The sequence below is a fragment of the Cyprinus carpio genome, chromosome B1 (assembly GCF_018340385.1).
Source record: "Cyprinus carpio isolate SPL01 chromosome B1, ASM1834038v1, whole genome shotgun sequence".
In the NCBI taxonomy this organism is placed as follows: domain Eukaryota; kingdom Metazoa; phylum Chordata; class Actinopteri; order Cypriniformes; family Cyprinidae; genus Cyprinus; species Cyprinus carpio.
In genome coordinates, this window is record NC_056597.1 from 31,152,756 (window position 1) to 31,172,318 (window position 19,563).

Consider the following 19,563-nt stretch of genomic DNA (forward strand, 5'->3'; position numbering starts at 1 on the left):
CCTTAACTTGTATTCCTTCAGATCAGTGCAAAGAAAATACACAACAATTACTGTTAATTTCACTACACTTTGTCTATTCGAGTCTGTGGATTTCAATTCCGAGATAAAAGTTTAGATTATGCAAATTAGCACATATTTAAATAGATAATGCCTCATTTGCATATGTAAACATGATTCAGAAAACTTACAAGAGAATGGGACCCTTATTTCAATGTTATATGGTGGATCCTTATTCAGGAGATATTGAACTTTCTAAAAATGTGGTATAACAATTTTTCCTGAAAAATGCCTACAGGGTTACACAATCTTGAAGATTCAGACCTGACTATACTGCATGATGATTGAAATCGCGCAAATGGCCTTAAGCTATTACTAATAAACTGCGAAAAGAAACATCTTTTTTTTTTTTTTTTACTTCATTTTGATCAGATTCAGCTTTGATGAGAAGAAGATAGTTTTTTTTCAAAATCATTAATAACTGTAATGTTTCAAAACTTTTGGCAGGTATTTTAATAATAATAATAATTCTATATTGACCTACTTTAATATATTATGGTACTTTTATATTGTTGTCATGATTATTAAATGCTGCTTTATATTTTTACAGGACCGTATGTATTGTCACAATATAAGATATCTTTAAATTATCTAAAATAAAAATAATAAATAATGAGTGCTGGGGCGTGGTCAGATTTTCCTTCTGTTTTTTTTAACTTTTTACATGAAACAGAAGATAAAACAAATAAATGATCCACACTTCAAAAATCGACCTGAAATAGTAGACCATCCGGGGACTTCTGGCATACTCTTTTCAATACACTATGCTTTGGGACGCGTTTATTCTAATCTCACATACTGTTTAGGAGTATTAGTATAAACATTGAGACGCAGGGAGAGAGTTCAGACTATTCCGTTAGAAGCGAACAGACGCCGAACGTTAAAAACCCGAGTCATAAGGATCATATTCAACGGTAAGTTCAGTTATCATACTGCATTTAATATTGTGTCACGTTATATGATGATATTCTGTGTGTTTATAAAATCGTAACACTGCTGTTGTTTTCTGACTAGAACAAAATCTGACGCCCATGAATGGATTTCATCGAAAGTGAAGTAAATATAAGGGAAGCTGTGACGCTGTTCTGTGTCCAAACTTTTCTGTTAGAAGCGAACAGACGCTGAACGTTAAAAACCCGAGTCATAAGGATTCATATTTTTTTTTACGGTCAGTTCAGTTATCATACTATATTTAATATTGTGTCACGTTATATAAACTCATGAAATGGATTAAAATCAAAATTATAAGTAAATATTACCCACCCACAGTAAAATACCAATTAACATCACAGAACAAAACATTCACAGTGCAGTTATGGTCAGATAAGGGTACCCTGGGTCAGTAACATCACTATTCTGATCTGTGAAAACTTCCACAGTTCACTACGGGTCAGCCGACCCTTCCCTAATAATAAACAAATAAAAGACTAAACTGAGCATGAAAGTTCCCCTGCTGATATGTTAAATGTGTGTGGTTATCAAATGTATAGACGAGATCGAATAGATGGAAGGGGTGGAGGTGTGCTATGTAATGTTAAGGATAGAATAAGATGTGAGCAATTTCAGTGGTCTTGTATGAACGAGATAGAATGTATTGGTCTTAAATTAGTATTGTCTGACCATGATGTTGTAGATCTTTTATGACTGTAACTCAAAAGTTACAAAACAGTTACATAAGGAAAGTAAAACTAAAGCCAGGACAGAGAATATTTACCTTGGTTACATGAAACAATTCGATTACTTATGAAGCAAAGGGATCATGCTCTTAAGTTAGCCCTCAGGTCTAGAACAGAACACGATAGGCGTTTACCACATTAAGAAATAAGGTTGTAAAGGAACTTAGAAAGGCGAAAGATACTTTTTTAAATTAAGATTATTAGTGAAGCAAAAGGAAATACTAAAGAAATATGGCAGAAGAAATTTAAAGAAATTAACAGGAACATTTAAGATACATAAAACCATAGAATTAAATATAGATGGAAATATGTTTAATGACTCAAAAAGGTGGCAGAAGTGTTTAATGGTCATTTTATAGATTCTACAAAAACTTCAATTAAGAATGTATTTGATTAAAAAGATTTAGCTTTACAGTCATTACACCTGTGTTTAAATCGGGAGATAATATGTCAATTAGTAATTACTGACCCATTAGTATTCTCCCCGCAGTTTCAAAAATGGATCTCCAAACAGATAAAATTACATTTGAATAACACATAATTTTCATTGCATCCGATGCAGTTTGGTTTTCGAAAGTACCATGCAACAGAAACCGCAAATTGTCTTCTTTTGGAAAATATTAAAGCAAAATTGGATAAAGTTGGTGTTGTGGGAGCTGTTTTCTGGATTTAAGGAAAGCATTTGACACAGTAAATCATGAGATTTTAATTAAAGTTGTTAAATTATAATTTCTCAACAAGAGGAATTAAATGGATAAAAATCATATTTAACGGATAGACAACAGTGTGTTCGAGTAAAACAATAAAATCTCACAATCACTTATTAATTCAGTTGGTATACCTCAAGGATCAATATTAGGTCCTCTGTTATTCAGTTTGTATAATAATTATTTGCCTGATGTTTGTGCACCTGCTGTAAATTGCCAGATGTATGCTGATGATACAGTTATATACTTGCATACTAAAACTAAAAAACAAGCGGCAGATGAATTATCAGCAGAAATGGTTAAGATTACAAATTGGTTAAAAAAAACTTGTGTTTACATATTAATGTTAGCAAAACTGTATGTATGTTTTTTTTCAAAGTCTGCAAATAGAGATCCCAATCCAGATGTCACAGTTGCAGGTAAAAGGTTATCAGTAGTTCAAGAGTATAAATATCTAGGTATAAAACTTGATTCACAACTTACATTTAAAAAAAACAAGTTAAAAAAGTTGGGAATAAAATAAAATTTGGCAAATTTTAGACATATTAGTAATAATTTAACCACTGAGGCCTCAAAGTTATACATTAATGCTATGATTTTTTCACATATGAACTACTGTCTCAACAGTTGGACACAGACAGGTGGGACTATTTTGCAATCAATAGAAAGACTCTATAAGCAGGCTTTGAAAATATTGGATAAAAGGTCTAACTCATATCATCAATGTGAAATTTTAACTAAATATGGCTTTTTAAGTTGGGAAAATATGATTCAATTTGCAGATATTTTACTTGTGTTTAAAATTTTGCATGGTTTGGCTCCGCTTCCACTTAATAAATTTATCAGGAAAAATTCTAATTCTTTTACTAGAGCCACCACTAGAGGGGACTGTATAATACCACACAGAATAAGTGCTTTTGGGTGATCAGTATTTTCTTATAGAGCAGTACATACTTGGAATACTATGCCCATAGATTTAAGAAATATCACATCTCTTGCTGAATCGGTTAAAGGGTGGTTATTTACGGAAGAGGATTAGGGCCAAGCAATAATAAAAAAATAAAATCATCTCGAGATTAAAGTCATTATATTGCGAGATTAAACTCATTAAATTTCGAGAAAAAAGTCGAAATACAATCTTGAGAATAAACTCATTAAATATCGAAAATAAAGTCGTTGTGAACCTTGGGAGGTTCTGTAGTGGACCCTGCCTCCTCTGGAGGTTCTGCAGCGGAAGTTGCCACCTCTGGAGGCACTGGAGTGGATTCACGGTCAGGAGAAGCCTCAGGAACAGACTCGTGGACAGGAAAAGTCTCTGGAGTGCAGTGAGCGGCCCACATGCTCAAAATGGCGACTGCCATTACTAGGAGTACTGAGGCCACGGGAACAGTCTCAGTGACTGCCAAGACTTGACGAGACTCAGGCGTGGCGGCCATCCTGTGTGATGGCCCTGGCTCGACAGGCATGTCGTGACGGGACTCTGGAATGGCGGTCATGTCATGGCGGGACCCTGGAGTGGCGAGTGACAAGGCTCAGGAAGTTCAGCTGAGGCGTGACGAGGCTTGGCTTGAGAAGGCCTTGGCTTGGCAGGCATGACATGAGTAGGCCTTGGCTTGGCTGGTGCGACGTGAACAACTCCTGACATGACGGTTTGGATATGGAAAAGTTCTGATGTGGCCGGTACTGTGGGAAAGATGTGTTCTTCCTCAGCAACCCCCACAGTAAGTGGTGAACCCGCCAGCAAAAGAGCATGGTCAATATATTTTTCAAGAGTCCATTGAGGGGTATTACGTGGCTTTAAACAAGATATAGGTTTATCCAAACCATAACGGAAAATGTCTTTCAGGAAGCTATCCTTAAAATCTACCTTATATTAAAGTCCACAAATGTCCTCCACGTAATCCTCTATGGCTCGGTTTCCTTGGCGAAGACGAACAAGAAGATCTGCTGGGTTCATTTTTAAGGTTGTGTATTCTGTAATGATCAGTCCACTGAAGGCGAGTGTAGATGAACCCAAGTGCAGTTTATTTACATAGGTGTAATCCAAAATCCAAACAATAATCCAAACAAAAAACACACACTCACCTACAACAGACTTCAATATTAATAAAAAAAACAAAACGAACAGACTTGACGTGGCATGAACAGACTTGACGAAACAGACTTGACGTGGCATGAACAGACTTGACTCACCGACAGCAGGTTGCAATATTACGTTAATACACGACAAAGCACAATGACAACAACATGACTACTTATACAAACAATGAGGGTCACATGACAAGAACAAACCAATCGGAACATGACACAAGGAACAAGAGGAACCAATAGCAAGACAACAAGAGGGCAAGGGAAGCATGACACAAACAGCAAAATCAAACAATAACAAAATAAAAGACATGAAAACATGAATATAAAACAAAACCCAAAACAGACATATATATATATATATATATATATATATATATATATATATATATATATATATATAGTGGGTACTGAAAGTATTCAGACCCCCTTAAATGTTTCACTCTTTGTTATATTGCAGCGATTTGCTAAAATCATTTAAGTTCATTTTTTTTCCCTCATTAATGTACACACAGCACCCCATATTGACAGAAAAACACAGAATTGTTGACATTTTTGCAGATTTATTAAAAAAGAAAAACTGAAACTATTTAATTGACTATTTAACCCAGGTGCTGTCCATTTCTTCTGATCATCCTTGAGATGGTTCTACACCTTCATCTGAGTCCAGCTGTGTTTGATTATACTGATTGGACCTGATTAGGAAAGCCACACACCTGTCTATATAAGACCTTACAGCTCACAGTGCATGTCAGAGCAAATGAGAATCATGAGGTCAAACTGAGCTATCGGGTAGAAGAGCCTTGGTGAGAGAGGTAAAGAAGAACCCAAAGATCACTGTGGCTGAGCTCCAGAGATGCAGTCGGGAGATGGGAGAAAGTTGTAGAAAGTCAACCATCACTGCAGTCCTCCACCAGTCGGGGCTTTATGGCAGAGTGGCCCGACGGAAGCCTCTTCCAGTGCAAGACACATGAAAAAACACCTGAAGGACTCCAAGATGGTGAGAAATAAGATTCTCTGGTCTGATGAGACCAAGATAAAACTTTTTGGCCTTAATTCTAAGCGGTATATGTGGAGAAAACCAGGCACTGCTCATCACCTGTCCAATACAGTCCCACAGCAGTGAAGCATGGTGGTGGCAGCATCACGCTGTGGGGGTGTTTTTCTCCAGCTGCAGGGACAGGACGACTGGTTGCAATCGAGGGAAAAATTAATGCCGGCCAAGTACAGGGATATCCTGGACGAAAACCTTCTCCAGAGTGCTCAGGACCTCAGACTGGGCCGAAGGTTCACCTTCCAACAAGACAATGACCCTAAGCACACAGCTAAAATAACGAAGGAGCGGCTTCACAACAACTCTGTGACTGTTCTTGAATGGCCCAGCCAGAGCCCTGACTTAAACCCAATTGAGGATCTCTGGAGAGACCTGAAAATGGCTGTCCACTAGGGCTGCACGATTAATCGCATGCATTTGTCATGCGTGTCTCATCAGTAAAGCCGGTTCCGTGATTAGCGGTAAATGGCACCTGTTTTCAAACGGGAGCGGCAGTTAATACACAGAGCCATAGTTTACTGACAAGCTACGCAATATTCTGTTCATAATTGAGATTAATCGCATGCGATTATGAACACGATATTGCGTAGCTTGTCAGACTACGGCTGTGTATTAACTGCCGCTCCCGTTGAAACACACAGTTTACCGCTAATCACGGAACCGGCTTTACTGATGAACAAATGCATGCGATTAATCGTGCAGCCCTACTGTCCACCAACGTTTACCATCCAACCTGACAGGACTGGAGAGGATCTGCAAGGAGGAATGGCAGAGGATCCCCAAATCCAGGTGTGAAAAACTTGTTGCATCTTTCCCAAAAAGACTCTGGCTGTATTAGATCAAAAGGGTGCTTCTACTGAATACTGAGCAAAGGGTCTGAATACTTAGGACCATGTGATATTTCAGTTTTTCTTTTTTAATAAATGTGCAAATATGTCAACAATTCTGTGTTTTTCTGTCAATATGGGGTACTGTGTGTACATTAATGAGGAAAAAAAATGAATTTAAATGATTTTAGCAAATGGCTGCAATATAACAAAGAGTGAAAAATTTAAAGGGGTCTGAATACTTTCCGTACCCACTGTATATAGTTTTTTATTTATTGTATTCTGGTTTTTGTAATGTGTTTGTTTTGCTTTGTGTACTTGTGGATTATGGTTCTTACCATCAACCTGCCAGGGACTGCAGATGAAAATTAGCCTGAATGGCTCAATCTGGCATATTTACATAGTAAGACTTGTTTACTTATAATAATTATAATACAATTTATTTATATTGCGATATTTCTTATACCCAAAGCGCTACAACAAGCACAGAACAAAAGTAAATACATAAAAAAAAAAAAGTTAATTAATGTGTCCCTTTAAAAAAAAAAAATACAAATATTATTATAATAACATGTTTGCATAAATATCGCTCAGCTTGTCTTTCTCTCACCAGTCTCTCTCCAGTTATGATTCTGTGTGATATCTCAAGAATTATGATTGCTGGCCTCTTAATTGTTTCACTGATCTTGTTTGTTTGGTGAACACAGTGAAACACCGAGCAGCTATCACACGATTTGAGGGGTTTTCAGCAGCGCTTCAACAATGAAAGACCAGCTCTGAAAAGAATCCTCATCAGATGAAGTCATGATCAGTTAGTTGATGTGTGTCAGTGAGGTCACGTTCCAGCAGCAGAAACACAGATTCTGAAGTCAGATATGTTCAGTAAGACACAAGAGCATCAGTGAGCTCAGATACTGACGATGCTCATGAGGATCACTCTTCAGATCTTCTGCACTGCAGTCAGTAAAGCAGCACTTTATGATTCAGAAGAACAAACATTCTCTTCAGTCTCATTGTGTGTGTAGCGTTCAGATTTCACTGGAGTAATAATCACAATATTATGTGTCATGTGTTCTCTTATGTTTCCATATGCAGGTGTGAAGTCAGTTTGTCATTATGGAGAACAGAGAGAGATCTCCTGATCACAGCTGTGTGTCTCTGAAGAGTGACGCATCCATGGGTCCTCCTCCTAAATTCAGTGATGATCCAGTGACCTCTGACCCCAGGTGAGATATAATTAAGTTTTAAGGTCAGTTCATGCTGCACTGATAGACACTGACCAACATGAACAATCACTGGATCACACTTCATCATTTCTCAGACACTCACACCTTTTACATTTTTAATATGTATTAAAATAAATTGTAAATCATTTAGGTAAAAACGAGGCCCGTGTATCACTTTCAGGCACATTTCTGTGAAACTTTTTTGACATTAATAACATGTTTTAATGTCAGAAATAATTTCACCAACACATGTAATATTCTCTCTGACTTTCCATGTTCCCTTGCGTAAATTAGCCATGGTTTTAACATGAATAACACATAAAATCATGGTTCTGGTAGCCATGGTAACTGCAAATTAACCATGGTTTTGTTTCTTCAATTAATAATTTACAAAGAAGTATTAATATAATTTTTTTGGGGGGAGGGGGTTTAAAAACAGACCTAAGCCATCAATAGCCTTCAAAATGACTTAAAATGCGTTATACAAAAAAAAAAAAAAAAAACAGTGAGGCAATAATGATTGGTTAAGAACACTGTTAAAATACATAATGTAGGCTAATACAAAATAAACAATTTATGTACATAACGTGTTATTACAAATGCTGCAAAGGGAGCCAAAGGGTAATTGGTGCTGCTACTCTTACAGGAGGATCAAATCCTTGTTTAGGCTATTAGCCAAACGTTTAATTTAAATATTCATTTAATCTTTCATTTTTGGCCAGCTTTTTTGCTATAGATGACACAGCCTCTATAATTTCTTTGACAAAAATCATGTGGACATCCCAACCATTACAAAAATAAACCATGGTTTTATCATATTAAAACTGTTTAATTTTCTTTTGCATGATTTCTGAATGCTTGAGACTATAAAAATAAGTCATAATAAAGTCATAGCCATAGGGAACGTTTGAGAGTTACATTTTTAAATTTGTAAATAATAAAATTTATTCATTTTTTTTTATTTTTTTTTATTTTATTAAAGTTCTATTTTGACCCCTATAGTAGGTGTTTTTAATTTTTTTTCTTCATAATATTTGAGGAAGGGGGGCTCAGATTTTACAGTAAAAATAAGTGTGCAGACAGAACTAAAGGAGGAATGATTTCTGTGTGTTTATCAGGATCTCCAGCAAAACACATTGATGACCCCAGCACAGCTGTGTGTCTCTGAAGAGTGACGCATCCATGCTGTATAATCCTCCTTACCTCAGTGATGAAGCAGTGACCTCTGACCGCAGGTGAGACACAAAACTACTGCTTTCTCAGTGTTTCCCACAGGATTTTGTGAGACTGTGGTGGGTGGACCTCTAGTGGGATCTATCTGGTGCACTTTGAGAGTTCAACATTAAGAGCTCCAGCACAGGTTCAGTGTGCAAACTAAACAGAGAAAAAAACTGGTGAAGTGACTGTACTTGAGGGTTTAAAGGGGAATCAGTCCTCTTTTTAGTCTTGATATAGTGTCTCTGACTAAATTACACTCATACCGGTGAATCTGGAAGCCAAACTAATTACAATATAATGATAATAAGAAGAATAATTTTAGAATATTATAAAAATTGATCTTTGCATTTGAAGCAAAAACATAATGGTCTGACTTAGAGCTGCACGATTCTGAATAAACTGAGAATCATGTTTTTTTGATGTCTCAAAGGCCTCATTTACACTGCCAGTTAAATGTGACCCAATTCAGATTTTTTGCTCATATGTGACACAGATCGGATCTATTCTATGACAGTGTAAACAGGAAAAAAGCGCATGCATTTGGATATTTCGAGATCGGTTTCAGGCCTCATTCATGTGTGGAAATAAATCAGATATAAATCAGATATGCGACTGTCATGTAAACAGGCAGAATTGGATTTTCTGAGGCATTGCGTTCTGAACGTCATTAAAACTGCGACAATTTGGTACTTCTCCACGGTTTAATGACGTCATATGTGACCTGTGCAGGCAAAATGAGTGTAAATTCACACGTTCAACTACAAGCAAAAAAAAAAAAAAAAAAAAACCAACCAATAATTAAACAAATCTAAAATGATCTTTATTTGTACATTTTCTGAAATAACAATTAACGTTAGCTACCTTTTCTCTGTTCGCGCTGACTGTCATCCGAAGTGCGTGCATATAACGGCGCTTCTGACGGCGCCCGACCCCAATAAATACACACATATACAGAATTACAGAATTTCATAATTCAAGCAAACATCATCTGCTCTGTCTTAAGTGAACGCTTTGGGAACTGTTGGGGAAAACATCTGATGTGTAACATTATATTAGATCCGTGCATTACAGTATAGGACGACTGTATCATTATCATAATGTTAATCTAACAACAAAAGAAAAGGGAATCACTCGCTGCACTTCACTGAACTGCTTTTGTAGAATAATCAATTTATTTGTAAAGAACACACATTATTTTTACCATTGATTATTTGTTTTTCATACATGAATGCTTTAGTTTAGATATAAAATGTTAAAGGTAATGCATTATTTGTTTCTTTCTAGGCTATTTGTTCTATTGTTATTAGCCTATTTTTTTTTTTACGTATGTTTTTATTTATAATAGCAAAGATAAAATAAAAAATATTGTATTATTATAAAAAAAATAATTAATAATAAGAAAAGACGGAGGACTTCACATATCGACTTAATGGGTGTGACTCAGTCTTTTTTTTTTTTGTCCGATTCCAACAAATCATAAATAATTTTGGAGGTCTTTTAATGGAGAATTTCTTTTTTTTTTTTTTAATTTCTCATTGTGACTAGTTTTGTCAGCACAAGTCAAATTATTCTCATGAGGAGGCACATGACAACAACGCAAAATCACAACAACGCATGTGCAATGTTTCAGAAAACACATCAATCGTAAATCACACAAAACTAAAATAACTCACAATTAAAAGAACGTGTAAATGGACAGCCAAAAAAATCGGATATAGGCAACAAATCAGAATTGGGCATCAACACCTGCAGTGTAAACGAGGCCAAATAGAGATCATGATTCTGAACTAAACAAAATAATGTGTAATTTTAAAAATATTTAAAAATATTTAATGTGTGTGTAAATAAATAAATAAATAAATATGTATGTATCTGTTTATTTATTTAATCAACCAATTTTTTAAATTAAAATTATGAAAAAAAAATGGTTTTAATGAATGATTCAGTGATTTACATAATTCATTGTTTCATTACTGGATAAATCAGCATTTTTTAACAAATCTTTTGAATGATTCAATGACACACTTTTAAGTCACTTTTTGCCATCGACACAAACATTATTTGAAGCGCCAATTACTTTCAAACTATAAAACTTTTATCCCAGTATTTCTGTGATAATATAAATATTGCAAGAGAGAAATAACACTGTGTGTTTGAAAAGACTGATGGTGAAGCTGTTTCTTACCCAAGCATGGTAACTGCTCTCTCTGTGTCAGCGGCAGCAGGAGAATCATTGTAGTTTAGAAATGAGATCACACAGCTATAATGAGCAAAACAAGCTGTAAATAGAAATCATGACAGTCCTCATGTAACCCCTCTCTCCTGGGTCCTCACCGCCACATCTCGTCCTCGCTCCAAGTGGGCCTCGAACCCGGGTCTCCAGCGTGGGAGGCGGATGCACTAACAAGGAGGCTAAATGACTGCAGCCACTAGTGTCTGTCGCTAGTGCGTCTCTTGAGATCAGGGGAGTGAGGTCTACCTGCACAGCACCTACTCGCTGGCCTCTGTTACACTCACCCCCCTAAACCTCACTCCCATCCGGGTCACGGCACCAATGTGACCCCCCAACCCGGGTCTCTGCATGGGAGGCGGACGCACCTCGCTCCGAGTGGGCCTCGAACCCGGGTCTCCGGCATGGGAGGCGGACGCGCTAACAAGGAGGCTAAATGACTGCAGCCACTAGCGTCTGTCGCTAGTGCGTCTCTTGACATCAGGGGAGTGAGGTTTACCTGCACAGCACCTACTCGCTGGCCTCCATTACACTCAGACAGAGCATGAACATAGATAAGCATGGGACCATTTGAAGGCAGCTGCGTTTCAACGTGTATTGAGTTATTGTAATGTCTGTTTTGGGGTTTTGTATCATGTTCTTGTTTTCATGTCTTTTATTTTGTAGTTTGTTTTATGCTGTTTGTGTCAAGCTTCCCTTGCCCTCTTGTATTCTTGCTATTGGTTCTTCTTGTTCTTTGTGTCATGTTCTGATTGCTTTATTGACTTGTCATGTGATTATCAGTTCTGTTTACTCATTGGTTGTTTTAGTCATGTGCCTTGTTCCCCATTGGTTTGTTCATGTCATGTGTTCATCTTTGTCTGTTATAAGTAGTCAGGTTTTTAGCCTTGTGCCCTGTTGTGTATTAACGTTTGTAACCTGCTGTCGGTGAGTTCAGTCTGTTTCATGCCAAGTCTGTTCAAGCCCCGTCAAGTCTGTTCATGTCAAGTCTTTGTTTATTGTTTGGATGTTTGGATTATCACCTTGTAAATAAACTGCACTTGGGTTCTCACTACGCTCGCCCTCAGTGGACTCATTACAGTTATAAGTTATCTGCTAATTCTGCTAAACTTTAATTACTAAACTAAAACTGAAACTAAACTATATAAAAACTAAATAGAAATGTGTTCACAAAATAAAAACTAAACTGAAACTAACAAAATTATTAAAGGGATATGTTGGAAACTTAGAAGCGAAGACCAGGAGACTCTTGGGTATCTTCAGCAGGACTCTTTATTGAGGACTCGCTGTGCGTCGCTGCAGTCATCCAAGTCTAACTATAGCTCAGCACAGTAGAGTTTATACCTTTCAAGGGGGAGGGATACATAGAGGTGGAGACAATCTAAACAAAGCATGCAAATACAATACAGGAATCAGCCCATTACCGGAGTTTCCCCATCCCTGATCTCATCAGCATAACAGTGTCATTCAAATGCATAGGTGCTCATCCAATCAGCCTGACAGTATCGCCCGTACCTTCACATTATCATAGAGACAAAGAAACAGCTGTGTCTTGAACTTAGCATTCACCTTTAACTTGGGACCCTGCCCTATAGTCAGGAAGTGCATGAAGACAAAAGGTTAATGTCTCAGACACCTGTGCTGCTTGACTTGATCTTCTTAGAGTGGCATCATCTTTACCTTTAAATGTAATACACAATGTACATAACCTTAGTTTTTCATGTGATGCTATCAGAACATAGGATCAGCATATTTTAAACAGATTCTTAAATTTGTAATCCCACAGTCCCCCCTTTGAGAAGTCTCACATAATACAAATCTAAACTTTCGTAAGTCCATTCTTTCTTGTTAACATAAGCCCCATCTTGCAGTCATGTAACTTGAAAAAGGTTACAGGCATATATAACTTATTCCGTCTCTTGTCTTAGATTAACTTAGATGTAATAGTTTTTTTTAGAACCATAACTGTTGTCACATTCAACATGGATGGTAACATGTTGTGGAAACTATATGATGACACAGAAAACCATGTAGCATAAGAGTGGAAGTCCTGAAGTCCATGGTGCCTGAATAGCTGTGAAGTCTGTTTTCTGTAGTCCATTTCCCACATAGATTCACTCAGATGACTCTTTGCCCTCATGAAGCTTGTTTATGGATGTCTAAGGTGATGTTTTACACCAGGGTGCCGGATATGAAGATGACATGGCATGTACACATACCTGCAACACAAAAAAACAAAGAAACAGCAGAACAGCAGTATTCATGCATAGACATTTTTAGACTTATGTTGATCGTATAGTGTTTAAGTCAGGTACAGTGTTTTTCTCAATCTAGTTTTAAATAATTTGACACCTATGGACCAGTAAGGTGGGGATAAAACTGCTGATAGGGGAAACCTATGAGGAAGTCTTCACCACTGGGTTGGCCACCGAGGTAGAGACCTGCACTCCCGCAGGAGTACCGCGGGAACCGCGGGACCCAAACGCAACAGGGTGCAGCGTGGGACAACTCTTGATGGATGAGTGCGGGTGCGGGCGGGAAGAGACTCGTGTGTGTGTGGGATGCAGGAGAATAAAATTATTGGCGGGACTCCCGCAAAATAGAAATTATCTAAACATAAAGTGTCTAAAATATATAAATTGTTATTTATCTGTTGCACAAAAGTAAAAAAGAACAACTAATATTAACATTAAAATGATTAACATGAGCAAGCTAGGCATAGTTTCTATTTATAACACATGTTTAAAGGGTTACACAATGTAGCCAATCACAGACATAGCTGTTGATTTCTGGAACGGAATGGCCAATCAAAGGGGATTAAGTTAGAATCTACTCACCACAGTGCTGAAATTGCGTGCTCACAAATCATCTTATTTTAACACACGTAGTGTAGACATTGTGAATCATTCATTGTGCATATATTTATTGTGTTATAGGAAGCGCTGCTCGCATTCTGCCATGTCAAACCACGTACGCAGCAGCCCATGCTTGCTTTTCTGTTAAAAATAAGTGGTTTGTGAATGTTGATGGTTAGCCTAAATAACAAATATTTTATTGGAAGTGTTTATGCTGGGATGTTGTGAAGCTTAGGAGATGTTACAGAACCATTTAATGTAAATTACTTTGAATGTAAAGAAAAAAATCTATATAGATAATTTTTATGCTGGCTTTTGCGGACGGGAGCGGGACCAGATAAATATATTTCTGCGGGAGTTGGCGGGGTGCGGGACAAAAGTTTGTGGGTGCGGGACTACCCCGAGTCCTGTTGCATTTCGCTTCCTTCCCTGGGCTCCTCACTGGTTTGTGTGTCCTATTCTGTCCCTGTAGTTGGTATGCGAACTTTACTGTGTGACAGCTCCATCCTCTAATGAAACATCAGTCATAACAAACATCATAACCCAGAGAAGGATAGGTGAGTGACTGGAGTGTGCTGTAGTATAGCTTTGAAGGCTGTGAGTGTACTTAACTAGAGTTCTCTCAATGGAAGGAAGTGACAGCCACCTTTCTGTAGTTTTATTTACAAAGAATCTTTCATCTTTGTTGTACATTACTGGGGAATTTAAGCACTCACAGCCCTAACAGTTAACACCTGAGCAAGCTGCTCCAACAGTTCGGTGAGGTGGGGAGGGGCTGCTTCAGAGTGGTAAGTAGACTGAGTAGGAGCTGAGTAAAGCTGTTAGTTTCTCCTAATGTCTTCTTGCTTTTCCTACACTCTTTCATCCAGTGTCCGGATTTACCACAGTAATGACAACTGCCTTCCCTCTTAGGACTTTTACGTTTCTGTCGGTTCTCTGTGTTGACCTGAAAGGATGCTGCTGCAATCCTTACTCTGGCTTTAACATCGGGGTCACTTTCCCAAGTAGCTAACCTGTCTAGGTTACTTCTGAGAGTTCTGTTTGACCAATTTAGATCTAGGAATGGCAAAGCTTTTCTGTACTCAGCTACAAGGCCATCAAACCATGTTCGAACTAGTGGTCCTTTATGATCCATTACCTTCTCTGGAGTGTCAGCTATTCCACTGTATGCTGCAGCTGACTGACAAAACCTTTCAGTGTATTCACTCACAGTTTCTTCTTTCCTGTACACACAGTTAGTGATTCTGGACCAGTATATTTTGGGTCCATGATATTCTTTAGAATTTTCAAAACACCTTCTCTCAAATCGCCTTTACTGATATGTTGTAATTCAGAAGTAACAGCAGACTCAAAACTGTTGAATTCAGATTCAGTTAGAATTTGTGACATCAGCTGAGTGACTTCTGCTAATGACATGTCATAGAGACGCATTTTGCTGATCAATGCTCTTCTAAATTCAGAAAAATGTGTGCGTGCTGAGGGTAAGCTTTGGGATAGTCTCTCTATATCTTTAGGTCTTAGCACATTGGCAACAGTTTGTACTTGGACAACAGAGGAGTTGGGAGGAACACTTTCAATTCCCTCAATTCTCTGAGATCTTCTCCTAGTGCCACATACCTTCACTGAATCAACAGGCACATCAGTTACTGATTGGATGGCTACATCTGTTTCAAAGAAAGCTTGAAAGTCAGGATAATTGTTATCAGGCTGACTAACTTCTTCCACATCAGTTTTTGCTGCAGCTTTGTTGCAGTTCAATTTCTTAGTCAAAGAGGATACTCTATCATGGAGCTCTTTGTTCTGTTCCTCTAGCTCTGAGTTACGCTGAGACTGTTGTGGAGCTAGCGCTAAACCAAATTCTCTGTGGCAGCAGATAATACCTTTCACATTGTTCTTGCGAATACATGCTCCTAGTACCTTTTTATACTCATCTACAGACCAAGTCTTGTCTGGATGGATCTCATATTTCTGAGTTAGTTCTTAACTTACTCAACTTTCTTAGTCTCTAACTTTCTCAGTGACTATTAGGTTCATTTGCATTCCTAACAGTGATTTGAATTCACTATCTGACCACAAAGGAGTAGCTAGTCCACCTTTCTTAGTTGTTGGAATCATCTTAGCATTCCTTCTCAACATTTTGTAAAGTCTTTCTGACACAACAGGATACTTCTAACACTTCCCTGGCAAGCAGAGGATACACTTGTTAACATATAAAAACTGTTAACTTTCCCTGGCAAAACAGATGATACACCAATAACCTCTCTGACAAAGCAGAGGACAAGCTAGTTAACCCTCTGGGGTATAAGGGGTTTTGGGGGCCTGGAGAAGTTTTGACATCCCCTGACTTCTGTGCTTTTTTCAGTTGCTTATAAACATATACATGGTTAAAGTCTGAAAACACTATATTCAGTACAAACTGGGCTACAATAATATGTAAATAGCATGAATGTACATGATTGTGTTTTTGAGAAAACAACAATTATGCGTGGTTAGTGAAAAACTACAATTTTGAAGTCACTGAAATAAGGTCATAAAACACATACAGAACATTTGTTCACAAGACTGTCAAACCTGGAGCCTGAAGCCTAGATTTTTTGCTTCAAAATGATGTGAAAATCATCTTGTTTACTCGCTCACAGGAAACAATAGATTGATTTAAATTTTCTAAGACACTTTTTGTTTCGAAAGGGAATATGCGAGTAGGTGTCAACTATCATGAATATTATGTGATTCACACCTGAGAAGACAAAGACCCGCATAATGAACTGCATAATGAGCCTTTCAGCCAGGTATGTGACCGAGAGGGAAGAGTTACAAGAAAGAATGTGAGGGCAAAATAAATGTACATATTTATATGTTTGTAGTTTATTTAGAATATATATAATTATCCCACAAAATAACTTGAGATTCACTTGCAAGTGCAGTTAAACAGTTTGTTAGGAACAATCAAAGCTGAATTTTTAGCATCGATACTCCAGTCACACGAACCTTCAGAAATCATTCTAATATTCTGATTTGCTACTCAAAAAACATTTATTATTATTATTATTATTATTATTATTATTTTTGATTAATTGAGAGAACGGCATAGTTTGTAACATGATTATTGTATTTATCATCACTTGTGTGATAAATAAAAGTTTTAATTTCTATATATACTGACTTACAGGCTTTTGAATTGGTATAGTGTATATTGTTACACTTTTTAACAATAACTTAATTAATCATAAAAAAAATCCATCATTAAATAAATAAATAAAATAAAAAAAAAAATACAAACAAAAAGCAGTTATTTAAAATAGTAAAAATATTTCACAACATTACTGCTTTAGCAAATGCAACTTTGCTCACCTTCAGCTCAACTTTACTAAGACAGAACTGCTGGTGGTTCCAGCTAACCCATCGTTTCATCACAGCTTCTCTATACAGCTGGGTTCGTCAACCATAACTCCTTCCAGGACAGCCAGAAACCTAGGAATTGTGATGGATCATCATCTAAGCTTCACAGACCATATTGCTACAATGACCCGGTCCTGTAGATTTGCCTTATACAACATTAGGAAGATTAGACCCTTCCTGTCAGAGCAAGCCACCCAACTTCTTGTCCAAGCTCTTGTTCTCTCCAGGACTGGACTATTGTAATGCTCTCCTGGTGGGCCTTCCTGCATGTACTATCAAGCCTCTACAAACTGATCCAGCATGCAGCAGCGAGGGGTTGTCTTCAATGAATCAAAAACAGTCCATGTTACTCCTCTCCTCATCAGGTTACACTGGCTACCAGTAGCCGCTCGCATCAAATTCAAGGTATTGATGCTTGCCTACAAGACGACCACTGGCACAGCGCCAACATACCTAAACTCACTAGTTCAATCTTACGCACCCTCCAGAAGTCTGCCCTCTGCAAGTGAACGACGTCTTGTGGCTCCATCCCAAAGAGGTTCAAAATCACTCTCACGGACTTTTTCCTGGACTGCTCCCAGCTGGTGGAATGACCTCCCGATCTCAATTCGAACATCTGAGTCTTTACTCATTTTCAAAAAACATCTAAAGACTCATCTTTTTCGCCTGCACTTAACCAACTAGTACTTAGCTGTTTCTTTTTCTTGTCTATCATATTAAAAAAAAAAAAAAAACCCTGGCTACGTGTTCTGTGCTAGAGTAACTTGTCATAGCACTTGTATACCGTTGTTGTTCTCTCGTTGATCTGATTGTTTCTACTGTTCTCATTTGTAAGTCGCTTTGGATAAAAGCATCTGCTAAATGATTAAATGTAATGTAAATGTAATGTAATGTAACTTTCTGTATTTTGGATTAAATAAATGCAGGCTTGGTCAGCAGAAGAGAATTCTTTACAAAAACATAAAAAATCCTACTGTTCAAAAGTTTTGACTGGTATTGTGTCATGTTGAAATATATAAATGAACATCCCATACCTGGCACATACCTCATATTACTTTTATATCGTATTGCTGTCTATGTTATACATTAGAACATAAAAAAAAATCCTGGCATTGTGAAACATTGAGATGATGTAAATGAAACTTCATAATGTTTCACTTGATTGTACATTTAGTCAGGAATTATATTTTGGAAAAAAGTCTAACTAGTAAAATGTGAACAAGTTATATGAAAACTAATACAAGTAGATTAATAATAAAAATACTTACTCATGTTTATGATCTCTGCTGGATCAAGCCTTCATTCTTCTTTCTGAGGTAATCCAAATCTTATTCCTCTCAGCGGTCTTATTGAGGTGAATTACATCTTATTCCTCTCAGCACGAAGCGAACAGTAACATTTAAAAACGTGAAGTACAGTCTTGCTGCTTTGTTTGCTGTGAAGTTTGCAGTTACCCGCCGCAAGCTTCACGTGGACGATTATAATATCAATAGCGCGCTCGGCACATGGGCGTGGTTGCATTAGATATAATGAAGGGAGACGTGAAAGACTGGACATCGCGTTGTTTTCATATAGATTACGTTATCACAGATTATTGGTTTTCGGTAAGACTTTACCTCAGTTTAAAAGTAGACATGTCAAGCTCTCTATAGATCTATCTCTCATGTCTCTGTGTTGAGTATTTGCTGAGTTACAGTTCATTTGTATTACGTGTTTCTAAATGAAGATCACGCAGAACCAAGGCGGCAGACAGCGCACCTTGTTTGTTCTCTTTATTTTATAAATGCACAAAGTTTTGTTGTTATTATGTGTGTATACAAATAAAAGTAGACCCTTTACAGATTCAGATTTGTATTGCTCTTATCTGAACGATCAAAACTGAAAGTGTAATTTAAGTTCTTTTCGGTCTTATCAGGAGAATATGCCACAAAACGCGTATCCGCGTTAATCGACTCCAGAGGGTTAAAATGTAATACACAATGTACATAACCTGTTTTTCATGTGATGCTATGTCAGAACATAGGATCAGCATATTTTAAACAGATTCTTAAATTTGTAATACCACAGATACTCCACCCCAAAATGAAAATTTTGTCATTAATCACTTACCCCCATGTGGTTCAAAACCGGTAGAAGCTTTGTTCGTCTTAGGAACACAATTGAAGATATTTTGGATAAAAACTGGTAGGCCTGTGGCTGTCCCATTGACTGGCCAATAAATAACAG

At 37.3% G+C, this 19,563-nt stretch overlaps 1 protein-coding gene across 1 annotated transcript in view; it reads left to right on the plus strand.

The window, feature by feature from the left end:
* The first annotated feature begins 755 nt into the window (after window positions 1-755).
* The window catches only part of LOC109071707 (NACHT, LRR and PYD domains-containing protein 3-like), a 51,975-nt gene continuing 33,167 nt past the window's right edge, over window positions 756-19,563 (plus strand). The window contains 3 exon segments of the mRNA XM_042717554.1: window positions 756-971; window positions 1,072-1,225; window positions 7,505-7,635. Coding sequence (XP_042573488.1) covers window positions 7,526-7,635 — 110 coding nt within the window. The 5' untranslated portion in view covers window positions 756-971; window positions 1,072-1,225; window positions 7,505-7,525.